Consider the following 27,595-nt stretch of genomic DNA (forward strand, 5'->3'; position numbering starts at 1 on the left):
TGAGAGCAACCCAGCCTTTCATGCCAGCCATGTGCACCTTTCACATGATTATGAGTCCTGGCTAGCCACCAATGTCAATAGATGTTACATCGGACCCCAACGTCTGCTAAACTTAATGTGAACATTCAATGGTAAATTCTAATGATGTTAGACATTGGATTGGTTTACAGCAATGGTGTTGAGTGATACAAATCCAATGTCTTCCAAACTCAACAGTGAACAAAACCCAACCTCTGCTAAACTTCAAAATGTCAGCATCCACACAATGTGAGATTCGAGGTTGATATGTCGTTGGTTTTGAGTCGTGGTGTTAAATCCTGGTGGAACGAACTTCCCCTGGGTGTCCGAATGACAGAGCTGTCGTCAAACGTAGTCTGAAAACCCTCCTCTAGTACTATGTTGAGTATTATGGTCTCCATACTGACTGTTGTATCAGTAGTATCTAAGCGTAGAGGGATCTTTTGGACTCTAGTCTATACAAACTAGCTAAGGTTATTTACTGAGTAAACAGTGAAGCACTTTTGTAAGTCGATCTGGAGAAGAGCAGCTGCTAAATGCCTTTAATGTAAACTTAAGTAATCAAAATTCAACATCCATCTAACACTGGCGCTTGATGTCAACCCATATTTGATGGATATGTGATTTTAATTTCCAATCAAAATTCAACATCTGTACAACGTTGGGTTTTGGCATCAACCTGATTTTCATTTTCAACTAAAGTTTAACTAAGTTAAATGTCTTTCTGACGTCAGACTGACGACCGGCGCCAGTGGGGTTTATTGTTAAGCGTCCTTTAGTCATTGCAAATGTACTACATTATATATATTTTAAAATAAATGAATGTAGTATATTATATATTATGATTTTTTAATGAATTTTGTTTATCAAATTGTTTCTTTTTTTCTCCCAATTTGGTAATGCCAAATTACCCACCCGTTCGTGGCTCCCCCTAGTGCTAGCAATACTCCTGAATGAGTGTGTGTGCGCTCACTGGCTTAAATGCAGAGGAAATTCTGTTCTACGGCTGTGCAATAACTATATAGTGTGTTTCTAATAAAGCATAATCTGATATTAATCCAGTGATTAAACAGACCTGATAAAGAGCTAAAATTGACTACTTTTATTGTAAACAGCTTGCTAAATAATACTAAATAATTTGTTTATACAATATTTTATTCCATTTTACTGTGGATTCTTACAGGGCATTAATAAACCATTACAGTGTGATGCAGTTTATTAAGCCGGCTATGGTGGATTATTTTTTTGCAGTCAGTTTTGGCACGTTTCCCAGAGTGCTGGGGGAAAACTGAAGCATATTTCATACAGACTAAGTCTCAGAGAGATTCAGATGAGTTGTAAAATGATGAAAATGTAATATTTGGTTTTAAGCAGGCACATGTAGCTGGATTTTGGAGTGATTCTGTTACAACAACAGAAAACATCTTGTTTTATTTTTAATATGTAAAGCAAATGGAGAAGAAAATAGTGTTAACGTTATTTGTAGACGTTACCCAGACCTACTGTGAGATTAATATCATATTTTACCTCCTGCAGAATCCATGTCTGAGTCAGAAACATGGGTGATGGAGAAACGAGAGACCGTGGAGGGTGAAACAGTGAAACGGGAGAACTGTGCCACAGGTTTGCTGTTTGTGGCGCTGGAGGGCAGGCTTGGCTTAGCCTTGATGTCTGGCGGAGATCCCTTTGAAGAGGTGGGGAGTGGCAGCAAAGGGAAGTCATCCTCCCACTCAAACCCTGCACCTGAGAACAGGAAGGAAGAATGAGAATGAGTGAACTCTGCTAATCGGATCATATAGAACTAGCTAGTAACGTGAATCCTTACTCTCTTCTGAAATGTTTCCATCTGAGGAGTCGTCAGAGGCGTTGACTTTTTCCTGTGGGTTTGGCACTTTGCCCTTTCCACCCTGCATGCTTGTATCGCCTCCCAATGGGAAGCCATGTTCTGCTAGCTCTCTTGTCGGACTTTCCTGGAAAAGTTCATTGTTAAATTACTTTATTCCTTCATTTTTCCAGATTGCAATTATAATTTCAGACACACATGATCTACCTTTAACAAATGTATTGGGATTGCTAAGTATTGTGTCACACAAAAACCTTCAAAACCCCCCGAATTACTGTTTTACAGTGACTTTCAATGGAAGTATTAGTATTGCTCTGAAATACATCCCAGTACTCTTGTGTAATTTGTGTATCTACTGCAAAACGAAAGCCATAGGAGGTGCTCACTTGGTCAAACAAGTAGACAGTAACATCATCAAAGAAGGACACCACCTTCTTCTTCGACTCTAGGTCATCGCAGAGGGAGTCAGCGAGGAGGTTGGGAATCTTGAGCAGGCTTCTAAGTTTATGTGCATCGCTGCAGTCACTCACAATGATGGGCACTGGAAAGGCCTCATCCTCACTATCCTCGCTCTGGTCCTGGATGCTATAGGTGCGCAGCTCCTCATCGGATTCATCGCTGTCTTCTGAATCCCCATCCTCCTCATCAGCCTCTTCTCCATCTGCTGGGGACACTCTGCCCTCAAGTGGTGGGAGAGGGGTAGGGGGAGGAGGAGAAGAAGGGCGAGTGGAACTCTTGTGACACTGAAATCTGTCCTTACTCTCTGGAGTTACCGACTCGTCTGCAAAGGGATCTGTTGGAACGCTCTTCTTTGTGTCAGCTTTAAGCGTACTGTTTTCCTGGGGGGCTAGTTCTTCTGAGCATGTGGCAGATGTCTCTTCTTCAATAGCATCCTCTTCCTTCTGAAGCTCATCTGCACTGATGTCAAGAGTGGTCTGCATGCAGTCGTTCCCACTGAGGCTTTCGGTGGTTGATGGTTTAAGAGAAAGTACAAGGTCTGTTCCCTCGGTTTCATGGTTTGTTTGCTTGGTATCAGAACAAGGCAACACAGTTAAAGCTAATGACTGACTGCCGTCTTGATCTGAATCTACCTCTAGACTGTCCTCCTGGACACTGTCAAATTTCGGACAAGCGCTCGTCTCAGAAGACGTGGTACAGTTGATGGAAAGTTCAGTGGTGCTAAAGGAAATGCTTTCGTCTGTTTCCAATGGCACACTTTCTTCAGTATTGCTGTGGATGTTTTCACTGTTTTCGTCTGTGTCTGCAACATGTGCCTTTTCATGGTCTATCTCCAGCATCTGTTTTGGTAATAGTCCCTTTTGTTCTATCATTTCCACTGATTCCTCCTCCTGCCTCTCAAGATCGTCAGTGTCTTTTTCACTGTCTTCTTCGCTGTCTTTCTCTTTCCCAGCTTCATAGTCAGAAAAGTAGGCCGAATCTCTGTATGGGGTTTTCTCACTCAGTGCAGTCAACCCTTCATCAGTGCTCTGAGATGTTGTCAAGGCAACTGCCTCTTCCACATCTTCTTGTTGAGGACGAACTATTTCCGCATCTTGTTCTTTCACTTCTGTGAGTGTGCAAGGGTTGGAGATTGAGATCTCCATTGGCTGGATGAAGGCTTTAGTGTCTTGGGGTTCAAGGGGCTCCTTCAGGACAAACTCAGGAGACTCATTGTTCTCTGTGTCATAACCGCTGTCCATAGCCCTGGGCGAATTTGAGGGATGGAGGGAGGTAGGGCTGAGAGTTTCACTAGAGCCTGCGGTGGACGGTATATCAATGGAATCCATGGAGTCAGGTGTGTTCACCTGCTTCTGCAGCGACTTGAATGTCTGGGTGGAGTAGTCAGCTGCCTCTGCATAATCTCCCGTGAAGTCACCAAAAATCCCTGAGGTAACGTCAGTGATGTCGTCATCACTGCAGTCATCGATCTCCACCAGGCTAATACTGGAGTGTCCGCGCTCCATACCACTGTCCACCGTCCTGCTGGCTTCTGATTCAGGCTCTGTGGAGGTGAGCTCAGGCAGGCATTTCTCTAGCTGTTGAGGGGTGGTTGTAACCTCGATTTTGGGGTCTGTCTGACATTTATCTTGTACACTACTTTCTTCCTTGAGCATCCCCTCTCTGATTGCAGTGTCTATATACTCTGAGGACTCAGTCTGTTTCACATTGCTGTTTGTTGGCTCAGATTTTATAGTTATGCGCCCAATAGGCAAAGCGGACTGATTTATCTGCTGGTTCCTGCTGGGTAGGCCTGGATTTTTTTCAGAAACAGCGTCATTCATGAAGCAGTTTCTTACCAATGTCCCAGTGAGAGGATCCACAAAGTGTGAATTGCTCAAAGCCTGACAACAAGGTACAGGGTACACCTCTGCTTCTCTTGGCTCATGACACAGATGAATGTAAGAGCTGCAGTCTGACGAGGACACTGATGCATGTCTGCCGTGCACGGGGCAGGTGTTGCTTTTTGCTGTGGCTTCCAGGTAGTTAATAGGTTTGGTAGAGCAGTATGGGAGGCTGTGCTGCTCTGGCCATGCATCCTCAACATCTGTCATGGGCATAGTGTAATGAAAGTCTGCATAAACTTGCCTAGATGAGCTTTGCCTTCGACCCAAGCTCAAAGTATTTTTTGTTGAGTGGTTGCCAGACCAGCCCATCGCTTGCCTCTCAATGAACAGGTCCTCTTCCTCTTCAGTGTCACTATCATCTCTCCCGACAAACACAGCTCCGCCTGATTCCATGTCAATACAAACTGAGTGGTTGCCTGGCATGGTCTTCCTCAAGGAACCCATCATATCATAGTATCCTCCAGTTACATTTTTCCCTATAACTGATCCTTGGCTGCTCTCTAGATAATGATCAGTATACCCCTGAGGGGGACTGCCAAGAGACGGGGAAATGCCCAATGGGTCCTCCAGTTCACCAAGAGCCTGTCTTAAGCTTCGAGACCCCCAGCTCTCTCGGGGAGGTTCCGATAACTCTCCAATCAGGTAGCGGTCTATACCCAGAGGTGGCGAGTGTTCATAATAGTAGCCTCCATCCCTATCTTTGTACGATACATAGTGACCTGATTCCCAAGGTCTGAGTGGACTTGCATCAGATACCTGACCTAGAAGTGGCTCCATGGTTAGAGACATGGCCGGACTGCTGTCTGAATCGTAGGCACTGTTTTTGTGGATGTCCGCTGACCAGTATGACTCGATTGGCTTGCCCTCAGAGGGGCAGTTCATGCAATCCCCTGAGTCTCCACTACCAGTGAGAAAGCTGCCATTGCTGCCCCCAAATTCAGGGCTGTAAGCACACATGGTATAATCCAAGTTAATATTGCATTCTACTGGCTCTTCAATACGAATGTAGTACTCACTACTAACTGATGGACTATGAGCGCTGAGGACCGGCACCACACCTGGGGTGTGTAACTGTTTAGGTTCAAAGTACTGGGGGGAGACCCCTAAGGTGAGTCCATCAATCCCACATCCACCTACCATCCCCCCTGGGGGGTAGTAGATCTCCTGGCAATGTGGATTCCCTTGACCTAATGTTCCAGTGGTGGATGAAGAGTGATAGGGCTGCTTAGCTCTTGCTTGCTCCCACTTGTACTCAAAGTTTAGACCATGGCTGGTCTCTGTAACTGTAAGAATGTCATCTCCTGACTCCGACTGGTAGCCATCACCAGCAGAGAACCGTTCCAGTAAAGGGAAGGAGGAGGAGGTTGTGGAGGATTGGGGCATCTCTAGAGCAAGGGGACCAGCCCCATGCAGGCTGCCATGATTCATGTTGGGTCTCATGGAGTTCCAGCGCCTCTCGAAATCTTCCTCTGCCTCACTGGCACCTTTGGCACACAGGTAACTGAGTAGGAGGTGAACCTCCTCAGCAGTTGGCCTCTGGTCTGGCTGAAGCCAGCAGAACTGCATGACTTCATACCTGATAAGACAGAACCACAGACACATACAAACCAACCAACTTATTAACGATAAAAAAAGTCTCATTGAGAAACAATTCTGTGAACATTGATTCGCCACGTGTTGGAGGAAATGTGTGCCTAGATGATTTGCATTTTAATAACACCATAATGAAGAACAGTGTCATTTGAACTAATATGAAATTTAATTCCCAACTCATCTCCCACAGCAAAGACAAATTGAGGAACTACTATTATTAGATAGAATTATTAGTATCATTAGGAAAGGAAAGCAAATGAATTTTAATAGGTAGAGCTCTCACCAGCGGTCAGCAAGAGGGAACTGGAGCAACGGCTTTGGCAGTTTCAGTTGCTGGTCCTTTACAGCATAGCTGAGGACTTGCCTGTCTGAGTAATGTCTATAAGGCTGGTTTCCCAACTCAAATAACTCCCAGATGGTTACCCCGAGAGACCTGAAACACAAAAATACACATATAATAAGTTTGCAGCACTAATACACTGTAAACCCAGATAAGTTCACCTTAAAAGTTCAACTTAAAAAACTTGAAGGAAACTTGTTGACTTAAATAAGTTAAGCTTTGTTGTACAAATTAAATTGTTTGGGTTGAATGCACTTTAAATGTTAGAATAACTCTAATGCATTAGTTTAGAATAAGTCTTAATACATTTTTAGAATCTTTAGTTAACCCACAATCTCAACTGAAGGTGAATATACTTGCATTTTTAATAATGTTTTATACATGTCTTTTAATCTTTAATTGACTATCATTAATCTGCTGTAAACACTGACAATATACCTCTGTGGTAATGCAAAAGTGAGCACTGCAGTACTCATCCAGCATATAGTCATACTCAGCAACACAGAAAATGGTAGCTTGCTCTTATGGGCTACAACACTGAGACCAGGCAACCAACCAGTATATAAAAACTGTGTAGCTAAGAGAAGATAGACTGGGGGGCATGACTACATACTGACAGTGCCTGAGGAGGGGACAAAGTATGCAAATAGATGGTGCCAGAAGCCAATAGGGAAAAGTGTGAGTTTTACCCAGGTAGCTCGGCATACACAAACCCTCTGTTTATGACTGACCCAGCACCGCTGACTCTGGACTTGGAGTTACTGGACTTGCCGAGAGACATCAATATAATGTATTTTTTTTTTGTGTTTGCCATTTTTAAGCTTGCATGGGACAATTACTAACCAGTTGCCAATGGCAACAGACTGATTTCGTTCTGCCTGTGCTTTTAGTATCAGAAATGAAATGCTAATCTACTTGTCTGTGACCCTGCAGTGCATTAACCACAGAAATAAATCAGCTCCATTTAAAGCAACACTATGTAACATGTCTGATGTTCCACTGACTGTAATAGCTGTCACTGTTGTTGATACTCCAGGCTTGGCACACTGCTGACTGCACTATTTAGCACTGGAGAAGCGGGCAGGATAACGCTTGCAAGAAATGTGTAACGCTGGATAAAAGCTGGAGTCACATTTGTGTAAAATCCTGTACTATTACTCTACCACCTCAGTTCACCTGCTTCATTTACTTTCATTGATAGTTCTTTATCTCTCAGCTTGTTTAGAAAATGTCAAAGGTCATTTAGTGCAGGTTTCATGTCCCAACTGTAGGGGGCGCCCAAGATGCGAGGAATGCCAATTCTCCATTCTAGTGCTGCTTTAATGTGTTACTCTATGATTATACACCAACCAAATGTTGCTTTGTTTGGTTTGATCCACCACCAGTAGGTTGCCATGAACGTCATCAACCAGTTCAGGAGCAATCCAGCGTAACGGCACCCAGGACTGATCTGATGTCACAAAGTAGTCATCCTGAGGAGAAGAAAATGAGACTCTGGTTAATGAATTGTTAATTGATTTTTGGGGATCATCTTCAGCTTTTGTCATGACTAAGCAGCCTAATTTTTAAGGCTGTGACATAAACTTCATCCATCTAAACCCTATATGTCTATATGTGGGTCGGCACTTCACGCCCTTACTCGTGTAACTACATAACTGACAGTTTTACAGTACTGACATATGTTCAAATGTAAATGAAGAAAGTATCCCTATACATACCTTATACTTGCTGTGTGACAGCCCATAGTCTCCTATTTTAACGGTCACATCTGATGTCAGAAGGCAGTTTCTCAAAGCCAGATCGCTGATGAGAAGCAAAAGACTAGGTATAAAATTGGCATAAACTGGTTATATCATCATTTAGAGATGAGACCTCGGTAATAACAGCCTCCATCCCTGTCCTTTCTTCATGGAGAAGAGTGGTAACCCCCGGCAACAAAATCACTGATGCTGGAGTAGCAGATGCACACTCAGGCAGCATCAGGATATTGTTTCAGGAAGTTACCAAGTTACTCTGACCTCAGAGCCAAGAGAGGCAGCTCCAACAACACAGTTTCCCATTTAACAGCTGGAAAACGATGGTAGTGATATCGGTCCCCATCACATTTCTCAGCCACATTAGGTTCTCAGTTATGCCTCAGGGGCTCCCAGCAATTGTTCCTCTAAACTGGGTTGAGCTTTCTACAAACATATATTGGCCCCCACCAATTTCCCCTACTTCAAAAAATAAAAATAATAATAATACAATACAGTGTCATTGTTAGAAAAAACAGTGTACTCCCTAGTCCATATAAATTAAGCTTCACCACCACCCTGTATTGAATTAATCACGTCTTCTGAGAATACTTGGACGATTGTCCTACTATGTACTTTTGTCACCTTATTGTCTTGTGTTTAGTAATGTCTAAAGCTTACAGGTATCCTTTGATTTATTGGTCTATTCAAACTAGCTGAGGTTTTTCTTGGGTAAATAGCAAAGCACTTTGTAAGTCGCTCTGGAGAAGAGCATCTGCTAAATGTAAATGTAATTAAAAGGTACCATACAGTGCACGGCTAAAGGCTAACCCTAACAAATCCTACTTCAGTCTTACAAAGCTGGCTAACTGCACACTATACTGCCTGGACACAGAGAGGACTTGGAGAGGACAGCAAGACTATCCCATTAGACTACAATAAAAACAATGACAGTGTTAAAATCCACCCTAGGCTAGTTTTTGCTATGCTTTGAGGCCATTAGCAGTTTCAGTGACATGAACTAGTGAGTTAAAGCAGAGCTCTTTTTTTATGAACCCATCACAAAAGGAAAGTGTTTCATTCTGAGCCAAAATAACAGGGTGGTAAAAAAGGCTAATAAAATTGCATCTGAACATTTTTCACCCTTCAACCAAAGTCACAAACAAAATATTCATTCACCAAACCTAAGGAATGCTTTCTATGTCACAGAAACAAACACATGCACTGTATATCTGTCTATTCAGCCCATAGCAGTTCTGACATCCATTCAAGTTCTAAGGAGTCTTTCATCCCTGACTCATTTGTGAATAAGGCGCAAGGCCAAGTAGAGCAAAGGTCATTTGTGTATACTGATCTTAAAGGCATGGTAAGAAATCCCTTTGGAAAAATGTATAAATTACGATGGATCAGAGGTAGATCTCATAAATAAAAAGCAATAAAAATAAAAAAAAGCTTATAACTAAAATAAAGGCCTTCTCACTTGTACTGTAATAACAATCGATACAATAATCTAAGCACTACTGTGAAGGAGGCGTGCAGCCCACCTGTGCATGTAGTCATGTTTGTGGAGATGCAGAAGGCCCGAGGCGATCTGGCATGCCATTCTCTGGAGGAGCAAAGGGTCAGGGGTCACAGAATCTGCCGCCCTGCAGCTGCGCAGGTAACCTTTCACATCGCCCTGTTGCCATGGAAAACAGAGAGGCAGAAACAAGCATGTAAACAGCAGAAGAAGTGAAGAGCATAAACAAGCATTAGTATGCACTGCATGGAGGCAAAATGGCCCTGACATGAATGTAAGATGATGTTGGTCTGCTGTATCTCAGCGAGCCACTAGGGGGCGAAATCCATTCATTAAACTACACCATGGCATTTGTTATTACACTGGCAGTAAAAACAAGCCTTAATGGTCACTGATACACACCAGCAATCACATGGAAAATGAAACCACAATCAGACAACAGAGTCTCTATCAGTATTGTGTTGGCTCTCCTGTGGCCTTGATGACTCACACTGCTTATTTTCTTACAATGATTGAAATGAGGTGCCCACACACCGCTGTCCACACACTCCTGTAGTTGTTGTTATTTTCTTCTCCACACATTTCTCAACACACTTCATCAAGATCTCAATGCTCTTTAAATCTGGGGATCATCAATCTCCATTACTGGGTGAGCAGTGTGGCATCTTGCATTACCTTCTGGGTACAAGTTATTATTGTGGTTCTACACCAAATAAGAAGGCATAGGTTCACACATCCGAAACCGCTGCTAAACACCAGGGTAGGTTTGTGTAGGAACATCTGAGCAAATCTGACAACCAATGTATTATTATCTTTATTTATTTATTTATTTATTTATTTATGTATATAATTGTTTATTTATATAGCTATTCTTATAATATTATTTATTATATATATTTATTTATATATTTATATATTGCACCCGACACTAGGAGGATAAGGACTGCCGGGAAGAGCTGGGTGCCCTGCTCCATCGCACCAGCCAACAGAAATCACTATCTACCCACCCAGAGAAAGCATGGCTGATTGTGCTCTCTCATACTGATGGCAAAGCAGCATGGCTCAGGATTTGAACTTGAGACCCCTCAGTCTTAGTGGTAGCGCATTAGACCACAGAGCCCAGATCAATGTATTATTATTATTATAATTATCATTATTAATAGATGTCATAACACAACCCCTTTCTCTAATTTTTCACTCTTAAAAGCCTCCAACAAATGCGGTTAGACTGCAGAACAAAATACAGAAAAATATTTCAACTAAATCCAAAATAGAGAAATTATTAATAAAGCAATATTAATAAAGTAGGCATTTGACATTTTGTATTTTTACTACCATACACTCAGCTTCCTTTTGGTTCACTGGGCATTCAGTTACAGTCTGATGAATGCTTTTGTCCTCTATTAGGAAATGAAGTGTGGCTGCTGAATCACAGGTGACCCACCAGAGGACAGAGCTCCATGATCAGCAGGTAGGGAGTGACCTCTGTGCACTGAGCCAAACACTGCACTAAAGCCGGGTGCTGCAGGGACCTGGAGACACCAGTGACAGAGTTAGAACACTACAGTAATCTGATATCAGAAAATCCAGCTGAGAAATTCATACTCATATAAAAAGAGTGTCAAACAAAGCAGAATTCGCAAGACCACATCACACCTACATAAACATGTATGAAGACTTATACCTCTTACATGACTTAATACTCAATAAGACTGCTTCTCAATAATGTCATTTCACCCCAGAAAGTGATACGATACCTGCTGTGTGTATGTCAGTTGTCATGAAAGGATTTTATAGCAAAGTGTTATTAAAAACATTAATGCTCAAATTGCTGGCTTAATCTGTGCCTCCCCTCAGGGGAGGCCAATATTTACAGTAACCATCCATCAACCGTTTTGTCTTATCAATATTTTAATACTTTAATACACACACTTTAATAAAATGAAATCAGGTGTGCTTGTGGCACATTTTTAAACGATCTATACAGTGGCTGTGAGCTGCATTACGATATGCTCTCTTCTTCTATCCAGCTCACAAAATACTGATAACCTGTATAGTGTCTTGATGTAAAAAAAAACAAAACAAAACAAAAAAAAAAAACCCAAAACACATAATTTTAAACACCTTTCTGACTCATAATAATGGCTGAATCATTTTTTGGTGCCATATAGAATTATTATTAAAATACTATCTAAGAGAAACCCACTGCTTTTGATAAACATCCTTTAACACCATAATACTCCAAGGCTTAATACTCACTACAGGGACCAACTGTAGTACAAACTGGTGGGGCTATTCTTTGGTAACAGGGGTTTCGGCACCACCATAGGCTGCTTTTTTTTAAATCTTAATGTCTTAAAAATCCTGAATGTGAGATTGTGATAATCAAATGAACAGAATTAGTAGAATGGTCTAGGAAATTTCACATTAAGTGGTGGAGCTCAATCCCTTAAGGAGCCTACAGCCCACCGGCAGGCCGAAACTTCTATTACTAGTAAATAGCCCCACCAGCTTGTACAGAAGTCCCTGTAGTTACTGGATAATACACCTCAGTGTGTAATAAGCCTCAGTGTGTAATAAGCCTCAGTGTGTAATAAGCCTTTCATTATGAATCTTATTAACAAAAGTAACATTAAGTAAAAATGATGTGTTGTTCTATTGTGTTCTATTGTGTTTTCAATTATTGAGCTTTTAGGTTTGCCGTGCCTAAGTAAGTTTATCCAGTCAAAGTATCTCATTTTATGGGCAAAGACATTTCATCACTACCACACAAAAACCTGCCCAGCCAACATGCTCATATGGGGCCCACATGAACTATGTGGGATCCAGGTGGGCATGGACATAGACTGAGTGGGTTTGTGCATGTGTTTTTACTGGGACCCAGTTGGGCTTCCCAAATGGGCCTCATTGATACAGCCAACCTTAATCTCACATGGTCCTATCTAGGCCCTGTATGCAGTGTACAAACCAGATGGGGCCCAAGTTTAACCCCACCTGGTGTCACTGTAGGTCCAACGTGAAAACTTGAAGAAAACCAGTGGCCTGTATAAATGAGCAGGTGTCCCAATATTTTTGTCCATCTAATGTGTTTTTAATGGGTATGAGAAGACTACTGGTCTAGATGTAGGTCTAGGTCTTTCTCACTGTGGAGGACTGTGTTTACTGGTTAACCCCTCTTGGACCTATCACTGATCCATATGTAGGTCCAACGTGGAAACTGAGGATAAAAATTTCAATGAAGTCAGTAAATAAAATAAAAAGATTTTATTCCAACTCATTTTGGAGGATTCCTATTGGTCCATTTCTTTAAAGAACATCTGCCAGATTCATATTAACATATTAAGTGCAAAGCAGAAACAATTGAGATACAAGGTTTTTGCATGACAGCAACAATTGCTTGTTTTAAGCATTATTCCTTGGAATTAAGTTGGAAGTAAGTTAACCTTCTGGAGTCTGAGGCCTTTCGCTCTCTCTCTGTCTCACTCTCTTATTGGCCAAACGTGTTCCCTACCAGCCTTATTCCTCACAGGTGGGTAAAGGTGTGAGTCAAGGGCTCTTTAGTGGTTCCCAGTTCCCAGCTGAGTCCTGAACAGTCTTCATCTCTAAGTTCTAACTTTTTGGCCTCCTGTCCTTCTCTGAATCTCCTTGAATTACATTATGTGTCATTATCACTACATAGGACCCAAGAGAGGCCAAGCGGTTCCTCTACCCCTGTGGAGGACAATTGCTCACTTTGTGGCTCCAAGGGTACCTAGAGGGTATCATAGTCTACACTACACATAGATACACTATATGTCCAAATGTATGTGGACACCACTTCTAATGAACGCATTCAGCTACTGGAAACAGATGTGCTAATACACACTCACAGCTTGTCTAGTCTCTGTAGAGAAATACTGCCAATAGAATAGGACTCTCTGGAGCAGATAAACATGAACCTATTGGCACCATGCATCATGTCTTATGCCAGGTGTGGGCTAGAGGGGTATAAAGCCCCCCAGGCATTGAGCTGTGGAGCAGTGGAAGAACTGTGTTCTCTGGATTGATTGCTGGTGCTCTTTCCAGTACTTTTAGGATAATCTAACATCCTGACCTCACTGACACTTTTGTTGCTGAATACAATCAAATCCTCACAACAATGCTCCTCCAAAATCTAATAGAAAACCTTCTTCCCTGGACAGTAGAGACAGTCACTCCAACAAAAGCTGGAGAAACTCATTTTTTGAATACCCTTGATTTCAGAAGAAACAATGAATGAGCAGGTGTCCCAATATTTTTGTCCATCTAGTGTGTTTTTAGTAGGTATGAGAAGACTACTGGTCTAGATGTAGGTCTAGGTCTTTCTCACGGTGGAGGACTGCGTTTACCGGTAAGGTCGAGCTTCCTCTAGGAAGTGCATCTGGTCTTGTACACTGGCACTCGTCTTCAGCTCCTTCACGACCACCTGAGTTGTGCTGAGGCCAGAGTTCACCTCCCCCAACAACACCTGAGGACACACAGTACACACACACACATGCACACACACACACACACAAACAGCACCAGCACAGTACACATACACACACACAGATACCCAGACAGCACAGACATACAGATATGAACAAGGGAGAGGACAAAAGCACACTCGTACAGACACCCACACACACACACACACACACAAACACACACACACACACACATTTAGATGGATGAACCCAAATGACAGATGGTAAGACCGATTTAAGACAAAGACACCAAGATCCATTTTTTAATTCATGCAATTTGCAAATTCCATTAATACAGCAAAGAAAAAAGGGGATGGTTGGGGATGGGAGACACACACACACACACACACACACACAGACACACACGAGACAACAGAGCAGGACGTAACCGTTCATGCAAACAAGACAAACGACACACACGCAGATGGACATACCCAGTCAATGGAACAAATTGAGGGAGTGTGTATGTATATGCATTGGTGTGTACAGAAAGACAAAGAAACAGAGGGAGAGAGACACAGAGAAAAAGACACAGGGAGAGAGAGAGAGAGAGAAAGAGAAAGAGAGAGTATGAGAATGAAATCAGAAGGATACACTCATACACAGAACACCATTATTCCAATTTCACACACTGGAATTAGGTTCGCGCTCCGCAGCTACAAAGAGACTACGAGACGAGTCTCTACGAGAAAAATGCCGAAACCAAAGGAACATCAAAGGCAGCCGGATCCGCGCAGGGTTCCTGCGGGCCGTCCTAGGTGATAGAACATAACAGACGTGCTCACATCCTCAGGACTGAAGCTCACGCAGTCGGGGAGAGGGGAGCGGAACAGGGCTAAACGTTTGATCTGCGCTAACACGTCCCTACGGCAAAGCATTAGCACAAGTCAACCAATGAACAATAAACAGGGCTTACCTTGCCAAACCATCCATGCCCAATCTCTTTAATGTACAGCAGACTTTGACGAGCCGCATCTGTCGACTTCAGGAGTTGGACTACAGAACCGGTGTGAGACAGACAGACAGACAGACAGACAGTACAGAAAAACCCACAATGGGACATTAGTTTAATCTAGAAACACCTTGTATTATTCACTTATTGATCCCAATGCAGAAAACTCAGCTGATTTATTCCACAGGGGCCCAATTTAGGGTTTGTGAAACTGATGCTAATGTAGCACTAATGTTAACAATAATATTTACAAAAGTAAAGACTGAAAGTGTGGGCCTAGACACAGGGTTTATTAGGGGATTGAAGAAGGCAGTGTGAGGAGTACATTGTTGCAGTCACTCAAAAACCTCATATCTCCAAACTGGCAACTTAACAGGAGGAATAAAAAAACCTTAACTTTTAATGGAAGATTTAATTATAAAAAATGTTTTTTTTTTTCCATTTTTAATAGAAGTCAATGTATATAATAATATTCCAAGCCATTTCAGAGAATTTCTAGTTGTCCATTCATCCTAAAATTGTGATACAATGTTAAGAACAACTGCCAGATTCACTTTGTCAAAAATGTCAAAAATTAGGAACGAAGAAGGGTCTGTGTGGGTCAAAGCATTTTTGACTGTAGTGTTAGAAATCCACTACAATAGGAATCATTTATAGATGATTCCATAGATCTCTTAAGGTAGTAATGTCTTTTTACTATAGTGTTGCTGTCTTGCAAAAAGCAAAAATATCCAAAACTGCAGCTTTACAGAAGAAGAAAAAAAATGTCTCAATTTTCAATGGAAGTCAATGTACAAAACAATACTCAGAGCATTGAAATTCCGAAGCAAGAACAACTGCCAGACTAAGATTTTTGTATAACAGTGATGATATATTGGATGATATCATAATACATGTGCAATTACATGCTCACTTCATTAAAAACATAGTAATTACACTGCAATACATTAGTCATTATGTAATTACACAGTAAGACAGCAAGTAGTTGAATTTGTTTTGCATGTCATTTACTTTCTATATTAACAATTGACTTCTAACTTAATGGATGCTTTTTTCTTTCTGCAAAACAAGACTGTATGCCCCGAAAATTGGTTATGAATAAATTCAAGTCATAAGTAAAACAACGATCACTCTATATACACAAATGTGGCACTTTCTGAATGTTTACCATCGACACCTTCAACAGTATAATGTTCCCACTTTAGATCAGATAATAAACAGAAGCATGTTTTAGGGATGTTCGTTGAGGACCAGGGTGAGGCTAGGGTTTAGATTTTGAGTTGAGATTATGGTCAGAGATCATGCCAGGTTTAAAAAGATGTCTAGAAAATTAGAGATTAATTGATTTCAAAGTGCACATCCACAAATGTTATCCAAAGTGTTCAAAATACTGAATCAATCAATCAAAATGTAAGAAGAGCCGCTTACGCACAAATATTAGTTACTACGGAATTATTAGCGGTAGTTTACCATCACTTCAGGTCCTTACACAGCTTCCATCTCTAGCGGCTCTAGATGTTCACAGCCAGAAGTTCCAAACCTGGAGAACTCTGTTTCTCAGATCGGCATCATCCTCCAAAAATCTTCCCGAAACCAAAAACTGTGTAAGTTCTCTCAATCTGCAAGACTTTCAAGTGAAAAGATGCAGAGCTAAAGAGCTTCGTCCGAACGCAGAGGTGAGAAGTGTAGAACCCTATGCAGACCTGATCAAGTGCCATGGCTCCAAATTGGTGACACTCTTGGAGACCAAAAAGCTTTGCTGTATAAAGAAGACGTTCAGATCATTCCCAAGACACACTGCTATTTCTGCCAAAAACGTCAGAGCCATTCGCCTTCATGCTAAGGTCCAGCCATCCGAGGAGAAGACGTGTGCGAGCAGTGGACTCTACTGAAGGCTTACAACTGCATCACCTCAATTCATCTTTATCCGGCCCAATCAACCAGTACCATCTAATTCAGCAGCTCCAACACTAGGAGCATAACAATCTCTCTCTCTCTCTCTCTCTAGACAGATGGATCTTTGTGAAAGTGTGTGACATACTGTCTCCCTCTCTATCCTGCCTTTATGTGCCGTCCATATTTTACGCCCATGTCATGTTCCAGGGAGCAGTCATTCCTCCACAGCTCCAGCCCCCTCCTGGAGGGCCTTCTCTGGGGAGAATCAGCCTCTTTGTCCTGCCTCTGCACTGCTTGGTACCCCTGAGAGCAGAGGAGACACTCAAGCTATTGTCCCACGACTTAATAGGCTGAGATGGGTTCAGCAAGAAACCCATTCTTCATCTAGGCGGGGCACTGGTGCCCTCTTGCCCTCTAGCATCTCTGACTGAGGTCAGGAAGAGGTGCTATGAGCACAGACGAGTGGCATGTATGACGATAATGAAGATTAAGATGAAAATGGCCAAGGAAGGAACTTGCTTAGTGGCTTTAATGACTTTGACTGAACCATTACCATTTACAAACTGCTGTTCACTGGAAGCCTGAATGAAGTGCTCAGGTGTGTCCTTTATTTTTCATGGTGGAGATCCACAAAAATGACGTGAAGTTTCAGCAAAACAATTGCAGCACCATTTATCAAGCAGTGGAGTGGGCTGAGGAGTGAGGAGGTTCAGGCGATGGCAACAGAATCACCAGATTTAAACCCACTGAGAACTAACTTGTGGGATTGGGCTCGGAAATATGTGGAGAAGAAAACTCCAACCACTACAGGAGGTGTGTGGACAGGACAGTGGAGAATGTGTGGGAGGCAGTTAATTTAAGTCTTTACACAGCTTCCATCTGTAGAGATGTTCACAGGCAGAAGTTCCAAACTTGGAGAACTCTGTTCCTCAGATCGACATCGTCCTCCAAAAATCTTCCTAAGACAAAAAAACGTGTAAGTTCGCTTTCACTTAAAAGATGCAAAGCCCAAGAGCTTTGTCCGAATGCAGAGGTGAGAAGTGTAGAACGCTATGCAGACCTGATCAAGTGCCATGGCTTCAAATTGGTGACACTCCTGGAGTTTAAAAAGCCTTCAGATCATTCGCAGGACACACTGCTATCTCTACCCAGAAAGTCAGAGCCATTCGCCATCATGCTAAGGCCCAGCCATCTGAGGGGAAGACAGTGGCAGAAGCAGTGGACTCAGTTCTGTGGAACTTCTACTGAAGGCTTACAGTGACAAAGTGGTATGGTGTGGTCATCAGGATGAGTGGAGAACCTACAAAAGAACTGACTGTTTCTCTTATGCCCTGTCCACACGTACTTACTTATATATTTATGAAAACATAGGTTTTTCTCTCTATTTCAGTAACGTTTCTGTTCATCACAAATAGCACTAAAATGCTGACACACATGAGCATGCCAGCCCAACAGGAGGTGCCAACATCTCACAACGTTTGGCGTCAAATTCCTCTAAAGTGAATGTAATGGCCAAAACAGACCTAAATATAGCGCAAAGCTGAAGCACATTTTCTAGCAACAACAAGGAATTTCTCACTGTGGGTTATTCAAACAGCAGGTCTGCATAACTCTTTCCCACACCAACTCAAAACATCATTCTACCAGAAAAAAAGCTTATAAATAGATAATAAATAGCAACCAACCGACAGTGCTGTCTCGAGATTACCCACACACCCCTGCGGCAGTGAAGTGAGAAAGTTTGTACAGATTTTCCCCATGTAATGAAGAAGTAAACCCAGTCATTATAGCCGGCCGGCCACTGTTACTGTTTACAGTCAAAAACTCCCTCAATCTGGACGCGGAGCTGCAGAGAAAACACACAGACTGAGCAGCTGCCGTCACGTAAATGAAGCAAGTGGATAAAACGGGTACGGTCTGTAAACACTGAGCCACGAGAGCCATAGAAAAACACATCGAGCCCGGCCACACATCTGCAGCAGCATCCCTCTGGTGTGTGAGTAGAGAGCAGAGTTGTATTAGTGTGAGGAGTGGGAATCTCCTATGAACACAGGCTGAGTGTTAACAGGAGAATTAATAGACGGATTTCTGTGCAACGTCATCACACAGATGCATGCACAACCATGGGTCAGATAGCAACAGAAAGCAACACTATTCACGCTAAAGAGCAAAAATGACAAGGAGCTGTTGAGCAGTAAACTGCACCAGCCACAGAGAAGACTGATGAACAATCTAGAAGCAGCGCGAAAACTACAGTACTTTCATTACAGCAGTTGACTAACGTTAGAATCTAGTGACCGGCTGTGTTTCCAAACTGCTCTTTCCCCCCCCGGTCTATGGAGAGCCTGGCCACTTCCTGTTTCCCTCGTTGCCAGAGGGAGCCTGCAAACGAGTCTTTAATGAATGGAGGTGAGTGGAGCTAAATGGCTAAAAAACCTCAGTGTTAAAATAACGTCTAGCCATGTGTTCAGGATCTTCTTTTAATTGTGTGAAGTAAAATTATTAATTTCACTAAAAAACAAAGAAAACATAACTAGTATTATTGCTAATGAGGGCTGACTGTTTGGCGAGCTTACACTGGAGCGGTGCTGAAACTTTGGTGCTGTTCTTTGTGAGGTGTTGAGGTAATGATGGTGTTTTCTTTATGAAAATGATTATATATATATATATATATATATATATATATATATATATATATATTATAAACTATGATTATATTAAAAATGCTCCATATTAGCCCTCAAGTCCTAAATATTCAGGTGCTCCCTATAGTGTGTAAAAGTCATTAAGACAAATGAGCAAACAAGCCATGTAATAATGCAATAAAAAAAAGTCACTAATGCAAACAGACAAACTACGTCAAAATAAAAGTCACTACTGCAAACAGACAGACTACGTCAAAATAAAAGTAAACGAAGCATTAATGCAGAATACAATCAACCTAATTTGTGACATTTGTCTCCCTCCTGAGTTTTTGTGATATGTTACTCCACTAATTATTTGAATTAAGATTTATTTTTAATAAATTACACAATGACATACGTGAGAATAGTTTGAGCCTCCAAGCTCTTCTGAAAAATAGAGAAAAACGCTGAGGCAATTGTTGCAACATCAACTCATGATTTATTACCAACCATTTCTGCAAGCGCCGTGATTATTTTGGGAGTTCTGCATGGGAATATCTGGAGCAGAGTACAGTGTTGGCTGCCATCAAACAGGATAATTCTGCTTTTGATTAGAGTGGAAAAATTTTATCAGGCCTTTCACAGCTTTTCTTTGAACAAGACAAAGAGAACAAACTAACACAGTCTGTTCTGCCAGTGTTTACACATGTATATGTTGTGTAATAACACCCAGGCTATTTCCTAGGGATTGCATAATAGCGTTTGCTCTGTAAGTATGAATAATGCATGGCTGGAAGGACCTTACTGTATTTAGACCTTAACTAGAACATCACAAGGCAGTGGGATTGTGCGTATGTGTGCGTGTGTGTGTGTGTGTTGCCTATGAGTAAAAGCCTATACATGTGCCTTTTTGCTTGAGTAAAAATGTGTGTATCTCTGTGAGCTTTGAGGCTGTGTGTGTATTCATGCGTGTATGGATGACCATCAGGGCGTCTACTCCACAGCTGAACAGGGAAGCCAGCCAAATGGCTGCTGGGAATCTTTAGACAAATGACAGAGATAAATCATGCCAATCTGACCAACACACACATGCACACAGCCCTCCCATTTCCCGTAGCTCTTCGGTTTAAATGGAGGGTTTAGGGGAATGCTAGTGTGGGTGTAATTTCATCACATGCCAGTGCTGTGTTTCTGGTCCCTGTAGAAGACCCAAGGCCCAATTCAAGGTTTAGGCTAAGTTTGAGCTCAGATCAGGCTTGGGTTTGTTTATTGGATTTTTCCTTTAATTTAGTTGTGTCCAATTCTACCTGCTAGCTTAGGTGTGGTGGCCTAGTTTGGTGTGGTAGTGTCTGCAGCAGGGTTGCAGAATGTTAATACTCTTAATGAGCACATTGACTGGCTGGACTTCCGAGCACTAGAACTCCCCCTATTAGACCTGATCCCACAAAGCAGAGAGTGTGAACAGCATGAAAGCATGGTGAGCTTGAAATGGCAATGGCTAGCTTCACAAGAGTCATAAGAAGCAAGTGCTGTTCACACACTTTGCTTTGTGGCATCAAGTCTAATAGGGCGAGTACTAGTGTTCGGAAGTCCAGCCAATCCAGCCAGCCAGTGTGCTCATTAAGAATAACTGCATTCTGCAACCCTGCTGCAGACACTACCACACCAAACCAAGGTGCTACCTGAAGGCTTTCAGGGGCATCTGCTTATTAGAACTAGGTGTGTTGATCTGAACTCTGTACTTTTGGAGTGGTAGATCATCAGGACCAGGTTTGAGAACCCCTGGCCTTGAGCTTGCGATAGTGTTTTAAGGACTGGCAGGTCATCTCTTCAGTAACTCATTGAGCATGGGTTCAACCTTTCACGGTGATCAAGACTAGTGGAGAACCTATAAAAAAAATACTGATAAACACTCTTAGGCTCAGACCACATATCTGTATCTTTTTGGAAATGTAGCTTTTCCTCCAGCAGTCTTTTGCTACATTTCTAGAAAATCTTTCTGTAAAATTTGCCCTAAAACACTTGCGTGAGCATGCCAGCCTCGTCTAAAAGCAAAGCACTGCAAAACTGTGTCTGCCAAATAATCCATCTCTGCTGGAGCAGGCAAGTGGGTCTCAAATTCACAACCATGCATGCAGACCTCTACACCTCTATGACTCCTAAAAATGAAGGTCCTGCAAAGGATTTTTTGAGTAATGCCACAGAAGAACCACGTTTCATGTTTGCAATGCAAAGAATTATATCTTAGGTCATTTTTGGGTCATTTTTAATTGTATTACTTTAAGTGTCTTAATCTGTGAGCAGATAAGTTTTCTTGTTTTGAATGGTATTTCTTTATAAAAGAAGAAATTATCTATTATTTCTTGTGAAAAGCAAAAAATGTGCCACAAAATGAGACCACTTTAGTAGATAAAGCAGCTTAAAACAAGTTCAAATAATATTTCTATAATACTTATAATAATAATAATTTTATAATACTTAAAATAATATAATATCTACAATAATCTCAGAAATCTCAGAAATAGTAAACATTTAAAGCAACATTATGCAAGAACTGGCACTTCAGTAAGGACCTTTAAATGTAAATTAAAATCAAAAGTTAATTAAAATCTTTAAAATGTTCTTCACACTCAACTCTTTTTCAAAACTTTAACCAAAAATAGGTGTAGGTGTCTAGACGTGTGTGCATCTAAGACTGAGATAAGTGTGATGTAATGTGAAAGTAAATTACCAAAAGTGCTCCGTTCAGGAGTAAATAAATAAAAAACAGCATGTTTTGTGCGTGGCATGTTCTTATATGTAGGAGTAAACATCTTTACACAAACCCAAAGTGTGTGTGTGTGTATGTGTATAGTATAGTGTGAAGTGTTCCCTGAAGAACACAGCTGTGTTAGGGTGTGTGCTTACTCACTCTGACGAGCAATATTTCAGACACCAGGGTGTGAAACACACACACCCACCCACACACACTCTTTACTGCTCTTTCCCTATCCATCTCTCTCTATCCTTCTCTCCTAATTCCCTCACACTTAAGGAAAAGACGTTAAGTGGCAGAGTGTGCAGCAAGGCCCGAGCCAGAAAGCTCTCTGTCAGAGTTAATGAAACGGATCTTTAAATGATCCACTGCAGTCAGGGAGTGTTTTTGGTATTTTGTGTCGTAGCCCTGCCCAGTCCCGCCGGACACTAAACCCCGGTGAAATCATCAGGGCCACTCCTCAAATAGCTGCAGTCTTCCTGCCTTCATGCGCTCATAATTGCATTGCTATGTGCTCAGATTACTTAGTATGTTCTAGAGGCTGGGGCAGTGCACATGCTGGGTGGAACTGATAACATTCAGTAGTGCAGTATATCACGGTATTATGGCATCTGTTAATATTTCAATGTGCATTTATAAAGATGTTTTAGCTGCCAGACAAAAGCTGTGTATCTCCAAAATGACAACTAGAAAGATTTTATTTTAGGTCCTTTTGGAGCATTTCTACTGGTCCGTTTACTATGAAATGTTGATATAATGTAAAGAACAAGTGCCAGATTCAATGAATTGAATAGATACAAGGTTTATGCATGGTGGCAACGGCACGATGCATTGCTGCTACACTACACTAAAGGAATGAAATACGATGAAGGATCTAGCCTGGTTTGATCAAATTCTTCTGTTCTGTACTGCTTCTTATAAAAATGTACAGTGCTGTGCAAATGTGTTACACACCCCTGAAGAATGTATTAAAAAGTTCCTTATCTGAGCAGTAAGTGTTTTTTTGCTCAGTAAAACACTGATATTAGAATAAACACTAATAATAACACTCCTACAGAAAGTGGTGGTGGTTCTCCCTCCATCACTGTGTTCATCATTAGAACATCTCCAAAGTTCTCCTCTCTCATGGAGTCTAGTATTATTTAGAGTTCTCCTCAGATCAACACCTGGTTTGGTGGTAAATCAAGGCTTAATGATGGTAAATCAGGTGAGCTGCTGCTGCTGCTGCTGCTGCTGATGGAGTTGAACACATCCTCCACGCTGTGCTGGCTGGACTGGGGGCGTCCAGGAGAAACCTGGAGGAACCGAGCTCTGTTCTTCAGACTAGCTCACCGACAAGATCTCACTACTTTCTTTCTTCAGAATGAGAAGCTCTTGTTTCTCCTTTTTACTGGATTTATGTTCACCTGCTTTATCTGTTCTGATGAGATCTGGAGCTTCTACAGTAAAACTCTCTTATTGCTGAGAGAAATGGCTTCAAGTAATGTGCCTTAAGTTGGTGTTCGGTCCAACACATTCGGGAGGGCCTGAGCAGGATCTTCAAAGTTAACTGTCAGAAGTAACGGGATATGTTTAAATTTAATGTTCAATAATTGGGGGGGGAAAAGAATAATAGAATCTGTCCCTTTACTGTTTTTAAGTGGTTCTGTGCTGCATGTGAAGGACTGTGGGTAATTGAAGCTCTGGAAAGATACATCAGTTGAGTCTCAATAACAAAGGGAGCATTTCTCAGCCACATTCAAAGGGTCTTACAGAACAGCACAGCTTTCAGTGATGCAACGACTGAGAAATGCAGCCTTCCTCGGCTGCATCCTTAGCTTTGAGGCGTGTTTTTGATAACTATCAATACTGCGAAAGCTACAAACTGCAAATATCCATTTATGAGTGTAGGGGATAGAGCACCAGAAGAGTACAATATTCTATTATGTGACCTATTATGATGGTTTACTAATCATAATACACACCTTTTTACCATACTGTTTTACCACTGGTACATTCTGGATAGCTAATTGGGTGTAATACCTCCACAAGCACAAACACCAGCTGTGATTCCATTTGGCATGGACTGGACAAGCTTCTGGATGTAGGTGACATCAATGGTCAGTCTCTTGCATCAAAGAATTGCGCAGTTTGGCCAAATTTTATGGATTTCTTCCCTGGCGTTTAACTCACTGTTCCAGGTAGTCCCACAGATTTTCAAGAGGATTGAAATCTGGGAGCCAGTGCAGATGTGGGAGTGCTCCTGAATGTTTCTTCACACTAGGGTCTTTGGCACGCCCAAATGCAATGACTCCTCGCCAATCATCTGCTTGCCACCTATTTTCTACACATCAGGGTATTTATATATATATATTTACATTTACATTTAAGGCATTTAGCAGACGCTCTTCTCCAGAGCGACTTACAAAGTGCTTTGCTATTTACCCAAGAAAAACCTCAGCTAGTTAGAATAGACCAATAGTTCAAAGATACCTCTAAGCTTTAGACATTACTAAGCACAAGACAATAAGGTGACCATAGTACTCTGCTATTCGTCCAAGTATTCTCAGAAGAGGTGGGTCTTCAGTCTGCGTTTGAAGACAGCGAGCGACTCTGCCGTTCGGACACCCAGGGGAAGCTCGTTCCACCACTTTGGTCCAGGACAGAAAAAAGCCTGGACGCTTGTCTTCCGTGGATTTTGAGGGATGGCAGGTCGAGCCGAGCCGTACTTGAAGCTCGAAGGGCTCTAGGTGTGGATCGGCTTTTGACCATTGCCATCAGGTAAGGAGGGGCTGGTCCGTTCTTGGCTTTGTAGGGTTTTGAATCTGATGCGGGAAGCAGCTACATACATATATATATATATATATATATATATATATATATGGGAGTCAATGGAAAAAGATTGTATTCCAAGTAATTTTGGAACATTTCTATTGGTCCATTCATCTGGATATCTTGACACAATATAAAATAAAAACCTCAAAATATGTCACACATTGACAATTGATATCGATTTACATCACACTATATACATAATACAGTAAATCATTAAATCTGCCAAGTAAAAAAAAAAACTTCTGTACTTGCCCACAACTAGACCTCTGACCTTACCATGATGTCATACATCATCAGGCTGTATCTCTAAAACAGAGAGCACTATTGTTCAGAGAGACGGAGAGAGAGATGGACTTTTTCTATGGAATTGATTCCACAAATGCTCTTTTACGTGCCACACATTCCGAAGAGTATTTATGTAGGCCGGCAGAGGCGTCATTACGCAACAGGCAGATGTTTTATTGGAAAGAATATGAGTGAGAGCGAGTGAGAGAGATAGAGAGAGAGCGAGAGAGAAAGAGAGAGAGAGAGCAGTATTGTGAGTGGAGTGGATTGCGAGTGAGTGCAGAAAATGAGCACTGGAGAGGTGGAGGCATAAACTGAAACCTCATTCCAATGGCAGCACTCCTACTCTCTCTCTTTTTTCCGCTGCTATAATGAGTTATATAGAGGCCTGAAGCAGGCTATAGGGCTGTAGGGACTCAAGGCTGGGTCTCCTAATGAAAACTTTGTGGGATAAGGGCTGCATAGGGGACAATGACCTCATGCTCTGGAGAAATCAGTGCTGAGTATGGGATTCTCATTTAGAGAGGATACAGTCGAAGACATACCACTAACAGAGCAAGAAACACTGCATATGGTCATGAGGAAAGAGAACTCAACATGCTGCCTCCCATCTTTATGGCCCTAAGGCCCAATGCCATGTTAGTAAGATGCTAATTTGTTATGTATTTTGTCGTGGGTTATTCTGTAAGTGACTGAACGTAATTAGCATAATTAACACAACTGTGGCTTCTGGTGTAGCCTAATGGGTAACAATAATGCTTTCCCTGTGGCAGACTAGGGTTAGATTCCTCGGCTGGACAAGCCTACCACACTAAATCAATGAGTGTAGAGTCCTTGGGCAAGACGTGTAACCTTTTTACCTGTATAACATGATTGGATAAGAGTCTCAGACAAATGAGGACAATGTAAATTTGGCAAAAATATCTTTAAGGCAGCAGTCTGTAACATTTTTACCTTAAAATAACACCTTCAAAAAGGACCTATAACTAATAAAACTGTACAGCAAGTAGATCTTGTAGACTGTACAGAAGGTACAGAGTTTATTCCCCCAACAGTACTACAGTGCTTTTCCCCCACCTATCAATATTAAATTGATTGACATAATGGATGAATAAAATGGCTTTTACAGTGTGTTTCAGACAATCTGCCTTAGCCTTTTATCATATTCTCGTTGAATACAGCTGTGGATACTTATTCTTAGCCAATGTTAAACCAGTGAGTCATACTGTTATTTGTTTTTCTGTTGGACTGAAACTTTTTAAAGATGATCCCTTCATTTGGCCAGACAGTGTGTTTGAACTCAAGCCAACCCCTCACTTCCTATTCTCCTCTAGCACAAATGAAGAGTGTGGCATTAGGAGCAGCAGGTGTGCAGGTGACTCACCTGAGCGGCCGGGTTGCTTGGCAACAGGCAGCGAGACTTCGCTAAGAGGAAGGACGTAGACGTCAGGGCCATTAGCGGAGGCCGGGGAGGCCAGAGTGGACATATCTGCCTGATATTCGTCACCCTCCGCATTCTCAAACTCCTAGAACACAGCAAAGGGAGAGAAACGGGAAAGGTTACAACCAAGAGCTGTTAAAAAGAGTGTCTATTAAAAGGCAGGATCACATTTGAATTTTTAAGTGTTCATCGCAGCTTCTGAAGTAATTTGCCCTAAATATGGTCATTTTTTTTAAATGGGTCATCCTTAAAATTGCCATTTTGGAGATACAAGATTTTTGTATGACAGTAACAATATAGTTCATATGGCATGGAGGCATAATGATCAGTATTTTGTCTTGTTAGATCTTGGTTGCTGTTGATAATGGCCAGAAGTCTGCGGACATTTCCAGTTCCCACTTGTTTTATGGCCTTTTAGCCTTCAGTTTTTTTTTTACTTTATCAAATACATTTGATAAAAGGGAAAATTTGATTTTTTCTCAATTTAATACTGCCGATTAACCCACCTGTTCATAGCTCCCCCTAGCACTAGCAATGCTCCCGACACTACAAGGATGAGGATATGCCTCCTCCGAAACATGCAAAGCCAGCCACTGCTTCTTTTTGACACAATCGGCAGAAAGTGCTAACAGACCTCTGTGCCAGTCAACATCGCTTAAAGATGTTGAGGCGAGAGAGCACCATCAACCCATCCCAGAAAGAGCACGGCCAATTCTGCTCTCTCCGATGCATGCAGAAACAGAAAAAAAAAAACTTTACAGCTACTTTAGCAATATGTTCAGGCCATGGTCCTGCTGCAAGCACAATCTTCTGCGAGTTTAGTCCTGGAGTTGGGAACTGAGGGCTGAGATGAGCACAGTCGGCTGAACTCTCCACTCTGACACAGCGACTAGACCTGGTAACGAACTGCTGAGATGAGTCAAGTGTGTCTGAGCAGGGAAATCAGAAAACTG

General features: G+C 41.9%; 1 protein-coding gene across 2 annotated transcripts in view; it reads right to left on the bottom strand.

Annotated features, from left to right (window-relative positions):
- The window catches only part of aatkb (apoptosis-associated tyrosine kinase b), a 74,260-nt gene that overhangs the window by 3,560 nt on the left and 43,105 nt on the right, over positions 1–27,595 (bottom strand). For both annotated transcript variants that reach the window (XM_072666600.1, XM_072666601.1), the window contains 11 exons: positions 26,586–26,727; positions 14,792–14,871; positions 13,759–13,877; positions 10,836–10,923; positions 9,417–9,550; positions 7,858–7,942; positions 7,490–7,611; positions 6,083–6,232; positions 2,248–5,782; positions 1,844–1,988; positions 1,546–1,761 (listed from right to left, as the gene is read on the bottom strand). In XM_072666600.1, the coding sequence (XP_072522701.1) occupies positions 1,546–1,761; positions 1,844–1,988; positions 2,248–5,782; positions 6,083–6,232; positions 7,490–7,611; positions 7,858–7,942; positions 9,417–9,550; positions 10,836–10,923; positions 13,759–13,877; positions 14,792–14,871; positions 26,586–26,727 (4,816 nt within the window). The remainder of the gene's footprint in view (positions 1–1,545; positions 1,762–1,843; positions 1,989–2,247; positions 5,783–6,082; positions 6,233–7,489; positions 7,612–7,857; positions 7,943–9,416; positions 9,551–10,835; positions 10,924–13,758; positions 13,878–14,791; positions 14,872–26,585; positions 26,728–27,595) is intronic.

The sequence above is a fragment of the Salminus brasiliensis genome, chromosome 22 (assembly GCF_030463535.1).
Source record: "Salminus brasiliensis chromosome 22, fSalBra1.hap2, whole genome shotgun sequence".
NCBI lineage: Eukaryota > Metazoa > Chordata > Actinopteri > Characiformes > Bryconidae > Salminus > Salminus brasiliensis.